The sequence below is a fragment of the Chanodichthys erythropterus genome, chromosome 8 (assembly GCF_024489055.1).
Source record: "Chanodichthys erythropterus isolate Z2021 chromosome 8, ASM2448905v1, whole genome shotgun sequence".
NCBI classification, from domain to species: Eukaryota; Metazoa; Chordata; class Actinopteri; order Cypriniformes; family Xenocyprididae; genus Chanodichthys; species Chanodichthys erythropterus.
This window is the reverse complement of record NC_090228.1, coordinates 16,234,437-16,246,564: the sequence shown is the minus strand read 5'-3', so window position 1 is coordinate 16,246,564 and position 12,128 is coordinate 16,234,437. Positions and strand designations below refer to the sequence as shown.

The 12,128-nt window shown below is 37.9% G+C and overlaps 1 protein-coding gene across 1 annotated transcript in view; it reads left to right on the top strand.

Annotated features, from left to right (window-relative positions):
* snd1 (staphylococcal nuclease and tudor domain containing 1) overlaps positions 1 to 10,333 on the top strand; it is a 185,511-nt gene extending 175,178 nt beyond the window's left edge. Inside the window, exons 23-24 of the mRNA XM_067392060.1 lie at positions 8,784 to 8,828; positions 10,053 to 10,333. Coding sequence (XP_067248161.1) covers positions 8,784 to 8,828; positions 10,053 to 10,118 — 111 coding nt within the window. The 3' untranslated portion in view covers positions 10,119 to 10,333. The remainder of the gene's footprint in view (positions 1 to 8,783; positions 8,829 to 10,052) is intronic.
* The last annotated feature ends 1,795 nt before the right edge of the window (positions 10,334 to 12,128 follow it).

The window sequence follows — 12,128 nt, the reverse complement described above, 5'->3', positions numbered from 1 at the left end:
TGTCCTGAAATGCATCTCGCTGTTTCACAGCAGGGCCTCTGACGGCAGCCATTTTGTATTACTATGAAGCACTGACCATTCATTCTCCCCTTGTTATCATTCTCACTTCCTTTCTTTCTCCTTTGCTATTCTCTAATATTTGTACCATTCTTAAGCATTTTTAAAACTTACTGCATTGATTTTTGACACTGTGTCAGTGTATACAAGCACAGTGCTGCTCACACAGGACCTTAGAGCAGTGTTTCCCAACCCTGTTCTTGGAGGCACACCAGCAGGGCACATTTTGAATGTCTCTTATCTGACCCATATATTTCTGGTCTTGGAGTCTCTACTAATGAGCTGATGAGTTGAATCAGGTGCGCGAGCGATTGAAAGCAGGCGTCTAACAGTGGACCAATCCGCGATAGACGCCTGCTTTCAAACGCTCCCGTGTGTATCTGTGTAAGCGCTTAGTGAAGAGATTAATTGATGAGTATTTACAACGTTTTTACAGCGTTGAACATTGAAGCCTATCACAGACATATCCGATGAGCCGTAAAAACAACGGCCAATCAGAGATGTTTACGAATCCACTCAACAGCGCTCAAAGCGTCACGTTTTTTTAAATTTCAGTACTGACTAGGTACCGAAGTCGGTACTTTTGACAACACTATTTGTTAGCTTTCAATATACAGTTTTATCCTGATTAAAGCTTTACTGTAGCCAAATACATGACTGAGTAGTCGCATTTTTGTAAAGGTAAAGTTTAATTTATAGCATGAACAACTGTTTGTCTATGAACAGAAGTTTGTTGGAGTTTGTAGAATTTAGCTAACTGGCTAGTGAAGCAAAAACGTGTTGATCTTTGTTTACGTTCTTGATGCAACCAAAAAATAGCAACAGAACTAACGTTATACGTTTAAAAGACATGTACAAACAATAAAACATACTTACACTTTGAAGCCAATAAACAGCAGCTTCTGCTTTTAAAGTGGGAACTGCTTCATCTTTCAGTAAAAGTCTTTGTGTAAATCCAGCATTGAACTCGTGTAGATTCTGGAAGCTGTCTTCAGCACCGCATCCAGTGTAGAAAATATCACAGATTATAATGGGACAATATCTGACAATATCTCCGTTTGCATTGAACTTTCAGTGCTGTAACTTTGCAGATACTTTTTTATGCTCAAGCAGCAACATTACACACTAACTAAAGTTAAAAAAGTGAAATCGCAATGAACCACCCCCCTTTTTTTTTTTTTTTAAAGCTCCAGATTTGATGTGCTTGTTTCAGCTGTGCAAAATTATGTAATTATATATTATGGCTATATAATAATAATAATAATAATAAATTAAATACATTAAAAAAAGAAATGTTGCTATTGTAATTCACTGTAAAAAAAAAATTAAAATAATAATTAATAATTTAAAAATCAGTGTTTTTTCTTATAAAATTTGTAATTGCAATATAAAATGTGTTAGCTTTTGTTTTTTGATTTGTTCGTTTGTTTGTTTAAAAAAAAGCTCCAGGTTTTGTTGTTTCTCGGGCTGCACAATTTGGCCTAAAATATCAATGACTATAAAATAACATTATTATCATCATCAAAAACATTATCATAATAATACGGTTACTTACTAAAAATAAGATAAAAAATAAGATAACATTCCTAAAACATTGTAATATTTCACTGTAAAATAAAAACTCAGAATAATTTATTCAGTACAGATAAAATTACAATACTAATATTATAATGCATTCATATTTATTTAAATAGCAGCCATTGTGATTTAATAAGCCATATCCCAATTTTGATTTTAGCGAATTGTTCAGCCCTAGTTTAACTTTCAAATGTCATTCAATAGCTGATTAACTAATAGCACTTAAGACTTAATAGCTTACAAACTCTTCTCCTTCAGTTTGACTTTAGAGACATTTGAACCCATTCTTTGATCGTCTGCATTTATCCTATGACCTCCTGACACCCTGACATTACTTTTGTTACTGCTCTTGAATCAAACCATACAGGTTTGTTCTTAGCAGTCTGCTTGTTATGAACTTGAGTCTCTGTAGTGGTTTGTTGACTCTAACCATATGGAGGGTGTTTGTGACAGCCACGTCAGTTCCACAGTTTCCCTGTTCCCATAGGAACACTGCTGTTCTGGTTCACTCTTCCCCTCCTCTCACTCCCTCTGACTCCTGCGCTTTATTTTTTAATGTGCTAACAGGTTGTTTGAGGTGCTCGTATAGAGCTGAGCTGTCTGACTTCAATGGCAATCGCTTCTCCCCTTTCACACACTCATGTAGTTATGAAACACTAGTGCTCAGGCATGTGTACTGTACCTCAACTACTGTACATGCATGCTTGAGTTCAACAATACAGCTCAGTGTATTTCATAAGAAATGCCCAAATATCCAGTAGTTTTATTAAGATGCGCCAAGGTGAAATGTGTAAAGTAAATCCTAGCCAGCTAGAAGACATTTCTTGGTTGTTTTTCTCCTGAAAAGTGTTTGAGCATCCCGACCACCACAGCACCACAATGTTGGCAGGGTAGTCGATTACACACCTCAAGATGTGTTTTATCATCTGAAGATTTCAAAAACACAATCCTCTCCACTTTTTCTTGCTATTAAAACAGTCTTGCCTGTTTATTAATGCGTAATAACCATCTTATAACACATCTTATTACAGTCCATCTGCAGTAAAAGCACATGGTGCATGGCATCCTGTATGCCAGATCATGCCCACAGTCAGGCTTTCATGAGACCGGCATTTTTTTAGGACAGCACTGGCACTTTGGTATAGTGTGGTGGCGCCATGCCACTTGTCTTCTGTCTACTTCAGCTTTCACCCTTGGCTTTTTATAAAGATTCTCTCACTCTCCCCTTCATTTTCTCATTCATTATCTCTCCCACTCACTCACTCTTTCTCTGTCCTTCTCTCTATCCTTCCCCATCTTTTCTTGCTGCTGGTTTGGCCTCCAGTGCAGCACACCGTGTGCAGGAGGATGTAGTTTAGAAATTTGCATGTATTTGCATGTCAGTGAAAGCGGTGTGATAAATCATAATCTTCAGAATTAAAGACAAAGCAGTGGATCAAACCTTTCATTCTTTCGTAAATGAGCTGTGATTTAAAACACTGTTAATATACAGCGATTATTTACACTGCCTTCATAATACACTGTGCCATCCCACCTGTGACTCCCCCACCCCCTTGTCTTTCTTTTGATATACTATTCCTTTTTAAACACAGGGCTCTGTGATCATTTTTTCCTGCGTCCTCTCTGAAGGGTATCTGCTTGATGCATGACTTCCTGCTATCAGCAAATCTTTAGTCTGCTGAAGTCTCCAGACCTGAGTCTATATGTCAGTCAGTCCATCACATTCACTATGGTTTAGTGTGAAACGAGTCCTTGAATATCCGTACAAGGCAAACGAGAGAAAGAAAATCTTTACCATGAAAGTTGGAGTTAGATATGGGAACGTCTGTCTGACAGAGAGAGAGTGTCAGATAAGGCCCCCCGGTTCTCTTTCTCTCCACCTGCGCGCGGATAACGCAGGCCTTCCGATAAGTGTGCATGAGCTTCGACGGTTCTCGGGATCGATAACTGAAATCGATGTGTCATTTCCCTCCCCGTGTTTGTCAAACACTGCTCTTTCTTATTTGTGTCAGTCTGTCTCTCCTTCTCTGGTTTTCTTCCAAATCCTGGCATACAGGATGAGACGTCTGATATTGGAGGGTATGCGAAAGTAAGGGGTGAATTTACACCAGACTAGCAGTTCAGCACTGCTGCGTCTGTATGTAGAGTGGCCATCTTCTGTCCCGATGTGCTTACAGTTGTGTTCCAAAACCTAGAAATTTTAAGGCATCATAGATGTTCTCCAGATGCAAAGGCTGTTCCAACATTATGCAGCCTGACTAAACTGTCAGGCTGATCCAAGATGACAGTCAAGAGAAATTGTTGTAAATATTTTTTTTCTATTTAATACCAAGAAGGGTTACAATTTTAATGTAATGTGTCCTTGTTGCAGTGTAATTATACAATTAACTACTGAGTAATATTAATTAACAAGTACTTACTATAGGTTTTGGCTTAGGATTAGGGTTAGTTGCTTATGACTGTGCATAAAATGCTGTCATTACTGTAGTAAGTACATGTAAAATGTAACAAGGGCACTATAAAATAGTGTTCCTCATAAAAGTATAGATAGAAAAGTCATTCGAAATCTCTACTTTTGATTAAGTATTTCATCCTTCAGGGTGGGGGAGGGTAGTTATATTTTATTGGCCCTCCTAATGAGGTTCTGGTTTGGTTTCCTTAAAGGGATAGTTCACCCAAAAATGAAAATTTACTCACCCTTAACACCTGTATGAATTTCTTTCTTCTGCTGAACACAAAAGATATTTTGAAGAATGTCTGTAACCAAACAGTTGATGGTCCCCATTGACTTCCACAGTATTTTTTCCCATACTATGCAAGTTAATGGGGCCCATCAACTGTTTGCTTACCCAAATTCTTTAAAATATATTTTGTGTTCAGCAGATAAAAAGAAATCCATACAGGTTTGGAAAAAGTAAATGATCACAGAATTTTCCTTTTTGGGTGAGCTAACCTTTTAAAGGATTAGTTAACTTTTAAATAAAATTGTCCTGATAATTTACTCACCCCCATGTCATCCAAGATGTCCATGACCTTCTTTATTCAATCGAAAAGAAATTAAGATTTTTGATGAAAACATTCCAGGATTATTCTCCTTATAGTGGACTTCAATGGACTCCAAATGCTTGAAGGTCAAAATTACAGTTTCAGTGCAGCTTCAAAGAGCTTTAAACGATACCAGACGAGGAATAAGGGTCTTATCTAGCGAAACGATCGGTCATTTTTGGAAAAAATTTATGTATATGCATTATATAAACAAATGATCACCTTCCAAGTGGTTCCACCAAAAGCGTACTTTCGTATTCTTCAAAAAGCTTACGCTGTATGTCCTACGCCTTCCCTATTCTACTTACAGAAAAAAATGAAACTGCCGCTGCGTTCGTTCCGTAAGTTGAATAGGGAAGGTGTAGGACATACAGCATAAGCTTTTTGAAGAATACGAAAGTGTGCTTTTGGCGGAGCCACTTAGAAAGGCGATCATCCGATCGTTTCGCTAGATAAGACCCTTATTCCTCATCTGGTATCGTTTAAAGGCCTTTGAAGCTGCACTGAAACTGTAATTTTGACTTTCAACCGTTTGGAGGCCATTGAAGTCCACTATAAGGAGAATAATCCTGGAATGTTTTCATCAAAAACCTTAATTTCTTTTGACTGAAGAAAGAAAGACATGAACATCTTGGATGACGTGGGGGTGAGTAAATTATCAGGAACATTTTATTTGAAAGTGAACTAATCCTTTAATATAAACTTATTTTATTAATTTGTTAATTTAAATGCTATCTGCCTATTTAGACAGTAGACAACAAGGCAGCTCATATGGCTTGAAACAGAGCTGTTATGCATTTATGCTACACCAGCACTAAGCTTAAGCTTACTGTAGCGTACCATCAGTGACACTGGTGCCTTTTCACATTCATTAGTTTTACAAGCTAATTACGAGCTCACATACCAATTAGGGTTACAGTCATAGAATACTGACAGTGTTATTGGAGATTCGTTCTATGAGATTCAGCGTCCAGTATTGGCTTAACACTGGAAGAGTTTGTAGGTCTTGCTGTTGTTGACGTATAATTACTTTTCTTTGGAGATGTTAATTAAGGCATGAGGTGGTCTGATCTCAGCAGGAGATATTCTACAAACTGTGATGCTATTGATGACTTGATGAAAGTATAGTATTGTTAATCTGTCTCTCTCTCTCATATTCTGGTGATATTGAATTAAACAGTCTAGATGGTAAAGCCCAAGGGAGGTGTAGTATTTTTTTTATTACAGTTGTTCTGTGATGAAATTGTCCTGTGAGAGCTTTTTAGCAGTTTATAGAAAGTTATATGGGGTTTAAATTTCTGTTCCTCTACTGTTTTATTCTTTAAACTTTTTTTTTTTTATGTTCTCAACTAATTGGTCTTAAGGAGTCCAGTCAGACATATTTCTTAAGATTTGATGATAATCAAATCTTTCTTGCATTCAAAATAAGTTTGAATGAGTGCAGAGATGACTTAAGCTGAATAATTTTTAACTTGATATGCCATCTTAAAAATTTAACACTCATGACAGGACACAAACTAAAACTGCCAAAAACAAAAGACTGTTATTTCAGCTCAAGTAAATTGGCTTGCAAGCAGGCATTATTGGCCACCCCATGTCCAGTCATATCCCATCATGCCTTGCTCCTGACAGCTCTATTACCCATTAACCTGTAGAAGTTAGCTGAGCTTAGAATGGGGAATTTTCTGCTGCTCTAGTATCAAATACACACTCATCCACACAAACAGGCCGAGACACATGCTGAATGACACGCATCGCTGCCTAAAAACCCCATTTCATTCTTGTGCCCTGTGGATTGAACACAGGCTTGATCTAGGACAGAGAAGCCATTTCAGCTCCAGCGTCTTTCTGTTGTTTAATCTCTGTACTGAGATGATCAAAGTCCAAACTGTTCCTTTCGAATGCTGTGCGGCTGTGTCTATGAACGCTTTGATTTTCAGGCTGCCTGTATTACTGGATATTATAGAGTGTTTCGAAGAACACCACAAATCTGATCATTGTCCCATCATTTCATGCCGAGAGACTCAGTTGCAGTCTGCAGATTGGTAAAACAACCACCTGAACCCATGAAAGTGAGGACTTACAGAAGTGGCTCACACACATGGAAAGAAGTGTGTGTCTTTAGCTGACTTTTGTTACGATGAAGATTTATGCTGGTATTTCAAAGTTATTGCAGCATTAGAGTGATAAAGAAGCATGCATGTATGATGAAAGATGCAGATGTGTTTGATCTTTAAAGAATTAGTTCACCCAAAAAAATTTCAATTAATTCTCACCCTAATGTTGTTCCAAACCCATAAGACCTTCGTTCATCTTCAGAACAAGATACTTTTGATGAAATCCATGAGCTTTCTGGCCTCCAATAGACTGCAAAGTTATAACAACTTTTAAGACCCAGAAAGGTAGTAAAGACATCATTAAAATAGTCAGTCCATAAGATTACAGTGTCATAAAGCGACGAGAATACTTTTTGTGCACAAAAATAATGACTTTAACAATTTCTTCTCCTCCATGTCAGTCTCATACGCTGTTCATGTTGTAAACAGCACAGTGCTTGTGTTCTACGTCAGAATGCCAGCTCACTATTGGCCGACACATGCGTGTGATGCTGATGAGGGAGCTGGCCAATAATGAGCCGGCTTTCTGACGTAGAACACGGTTTACAAAGTGAACAGTGTATGAGAAGAAATTGTTGAATAAAGTCATTATTTTTGTTTGTTTGTTGTTCACAAAAAGTATTCTCGTCACTTCTGTAGTCACATGGACTATTTAAACAATACTGTTACTACCTTTCTGGGTCTTGAAAGTGGTAATAACTTTGCAGTCTGTCGGAGGTCAGAAAGCTCTCAGATTTCATCAAAAAATACCTTAATTGTGTTCCAAAGATGAACGAAGGTCTTAACGCATTTGAAACGACATGATGATGAGTAATTAATGTCAGAATCATGTTTAGGTGAACTAACCCTTTAATGATTGCGTTCCGTCTATTTTTTTCGCAGCTTATTGCACTTAAACGGTCAAATACACACATGTACGCAATCAATTATATTGCACACCCCTACAACCACAAAATAAAGTATGCATCAAGACGATGCAAATAATTGAACGTGATAATTGGATATTTTGATTAGGGATGCACAATAACTCTCTCTTTAATATCTGTGTATCTGCATATGTCGATGAATTGTCATATATATGACTCTATCAGCACAGCTCTAATGTTGGCATCTTTGAAGCAGTTTTGGCCCCTCTGCTGTGTGTGAAACTGCTGATGGTGGTGTGTGTGAATGTGGCACGTGAGATGCTGTGTTGCATGTCGTGGGGCGTCGGACGCTTGATGGATGGAGACTGCATTAGCTGCACTTTTCTCTGCTGTCTGCAGCTGCAGAGTCCAGATGTACCTCGCAGTCTCTTCACGCATGTCCTAAAGCACTAAAGAATCACCTGCTCTTCAGCCAGCCAATTAACCCCCTCTAAATAATAACATCCCCTGCACACAAACACACCACTAAAACACACATTACGCTTTTTAACATCTGCCATCTTTGTGCATCATTACATTGCTGTTACTGCCGATACTGCTCTGAACCGGAAACGAAGACAATCCCCACTCTGACTCATCTATGCCTCAATCACTCTCAAAGCTTGCCGTGGCAAAATGGTCGATATGTTTAGTGTTGTGCAGGCCTGTGCCTGTGATGCAGGAAAATAAGCTCAAGACACACAGTCTAGTGGCTGTAACCACCCACGCTTTCACTTATTATTGAATACATACTCTACAAGTACACGGCTCCGATCGCCACCCTTATGATAAAAGAACAGCTCAACAAGATGAGGGCCTGTTAAAACATCATCTAAATGAGATGCACTTACTGTGATTGACTGATGTAGATTCAGCGCAGCATCAATCTTGGAAAATGCGGTGTTTTTTTTTTTTTTTTTTTTTTTTTTTTAAGCAATCTATGTCCTCCATAACATCCTGTGTGTAACTTATCTAATGTTTAAGATGTTTGATGATGTTGTTTGGGTATGTTAAAGGAGTTAAATGCAAAATTAGGCCCTGCTTTATCTAAATGCACTTTTTTTTTTTTTTTTTGTCATAGGTGACTGAATATCTGAATGGCCAGGAATCTGCCAAGAGCGCCAGGGTAAGATCATCTGCTATTTTAAACTCTTATCCCCTTTAATTCTTTCCTCTTTATTACACTGCTCTAGAACACTTGATTCTGATTGGTCAATCCCGACATTTTGCAGTTATGGCTCACATAGCCAGCTTTGTTACCTGTAGCATTACCTGTAACTGCAGCATGGTGCACAACAAACACGGTCTTCTGGCTTAAACATTGCTCCATATGACAGGCTGATGGCTGTTTAACAAGATTCAAGCAGAAGAGAGAACCATGCCAACCCAAGAGCTTGATGATGATGTCCCTGCTAACGACGGCGCTAATTATCATAGACATTAATTAGCTGTGATTCTCTCTGAGTTAACAGCTTCACACACATCGACCACAGAAATGGAGAAAAAAGCCTCCGTATGACATACAAAATGATTTCCCATCTTTGCTAAGAATCTCTGAAGCTGAAACCATTCGCCATCATGTAAATGAAACGTTTCACTGGTTTGTTTCAAAACCGATGTGAAATAGAAGGGCTGCGATGAATTTTGTTGAATGTAAAGCATTAACGCGTGACTGGATGTGAAGGGACTGGAGTTAAAGAGGACCGTAAACGACCGTTTGCCTCATTATTATTGAGGTGTTATGATGTTACAGACCAACTCGTGTTTTAATGATCCTGTCTACACGCTGACCATCTGCGCCTCAGTCTCACAGATACATGGGCAGAAATGCTTATCAGGATTTAATGATGGTGAATCAGTGCTGTCAAATGACTTGAAGCCTCATTTTGCTGCTTATTAATGTTTCATTGAAGTTATTTAGAATTTAAGGTGGGTTTCAAATATTTATATTCCCTTTCAACACAATTCCTTTGCCCTACGTGTCTGTTGGTATAGAAGAAGCCCATCCAAAAACAGCAAAGAACTGCTGATCTGAGGATTTGTCTTCATTATGGTCTACAATGCTTTCAATATGCAGTCAATAACATTTTCGTATATGCACGATTGCAGTTGGGGGAAAAAAAGCTTTATGTAGAGTGTACATACAATGTGAATTTAATACTAATTTGTCAACGTAACTTCATCGAAGCCACAATGAAAGCATCTAAACCACATTTAAAATCTGAATTAAACTGCATATGTAATTGACTTTTCAGCACTGAGCATTTAAATTCCACACTGACATGTATGGTGAGATATACATTTTAACTCGTGTTTCGGGAAAGAAATTAATTTTGCCTTTTATTTGCAGCTCAACATTTGGCGTTATGGAGATTTCCGTGATGACGACGCAGATGAGTTTGGGTATCGCCGCTAAGTCGTTGTTCCAAAGACCCTGTGGAAGATGGGATGCATTCGCAGAGAACACAAAACACAAAAGTCATGGGAAAAAAACTGAAAACATCAGAATGCTCCTTTTTTTTTACGTTGAACATTTGCCTCTGTCTTTACTTTTCTTTTTTTACACTCTGTGCATATCCTCTCTTCTGCCCAAGGACTTTGTTTCTTATCATTTTCTATTTTTTTTTTTTTTAAGCAAGTAGGCTACAGGTAATCCACCTGTAGCTGCTTTAAATAGGACCAACGTATTTACCTAATTCTTAAATTTTGACATGATAGCCAATCATCTTTTCCATGTACATTTTTAGCCAATCACCAGCTGTTAAACCCCATCATAGCAAACCTGATCTGCCCAATCAGATTTCTATATTTTGGGGCAAGATTTTTAAAGAAATGAGGGGGATGCACAGAGCAACCATGAACTCAAAAGCTTGATGAGAAAATGCCTACTTAATCATGAGATTCTATATTTCAGTATATATATGGATATTTTGAAGTTAGATCAAAGCTAACCAAGTGAACTTACTGAACGTATTTTTGTCTCTATCTGATGTGATCTGAGTGTTCGGTGACATTTCTGGGCATTTGTGTAGGACGTGTTTTATTTCTCTGTGGCAAAAGAACCGCTGCCAGCACCTTTTACAAGCATCTCTGGGCCTCCCCTGTGAGGTTTACTCAACAGTCATCGTTTCTTCTCTTCCTGCTATTGCCCGCCATACAGAAACAGTGTTTAAATTTGTTTCTTTCTGAAGTAGACCCTGTCATTGTATTTAAATCTGATAAATAAAAATGAGCAAAGTGCCTTGTTGTCTGACTGGTTTTGAGGGATGGGGTGATGGTGGTGGTGAGTTCCTTTCTTTGACTATTTACAGCATAATTTGAGGCACATCAAAAACATAAAACACTATAGTGACTATACTAAACATAGTAACTACAACAGTGTTGAAAGAGTAGGGCTGGACAATTAATCAAAAAGTAATCGAAACTGAAATTAAGAACCTCTAACCGACATAATTTTCCCATGTTGGTTATTTCGTTTTTTAAACCTGTTAATTCGTCCCCCTTAAAAACATTATACCACGTGTGTAGCCACGTGACTCCGGCCTGTCTGTGGCATAAAAGCAACATGGAGGTGAACGCTGGTTCAACACATAGTGATGGCCTAGCGTCTTCACTAAATTTTGTCAGTTGTATTTGTTTTAAGGTTTGCCAGTTTGGACATTCAAGTGATTTTAGACGATTGGATGTATATTATTTCGAGCTACCGTGTTCACGCAGCTGCATTGTGGCACAAACATTCATACAAACAGTAGCTGCGTAAAACGCGAAGATCGCGCGCAGAGAGGAACGCTGAAACTCGTTGTCAGCGTTGTCCTGTGATTTATCACTAAAGTAGCTTAGGTACTCAACTTATTAAAGCATATATTTTTCTACTTTAAAAGTAACTATTTACAACCCACAGCTTCACAATTAATAGAGGGACTGTATGACTAATTCACATACACAATCGCTCTCTTTACGTACTGGTACTGTGCTAATTTATCTTTATCTGATTTAGGCTAGAACGAGCAGAAATCTGTAAGAAATGTTACGAACCATAGATAAAATAAATAACTGCTGAAAGTGAGCTATGTCAGATTACTCTTACTCTAGGAAAAAAATAATAGTCAATCTTATTTACAATACAAACCTTGTCAATGAACTATGAGGGCAAAAAAAAAAAAAAAAAAAAAAAACAGCAAAATAATCATTCATTAATCGTAATCGAGGTAAAATGTTCAATTAATCGAGGTTTTGATTTTAGGCCATAATCATCCAGCCCTATGAAACGGAGAAAAATAGTTTGATACTTTCACTGATTTGATATCGATTCCCCTGAACGGGATATGTTTCATTTGATATTACAGTCCCCCTGTATTCTTTTAAAACTGATCTTTGTTCAAAATGACATTTAAACGTTTTCTGTCGTTCTACACAATGCCATAAC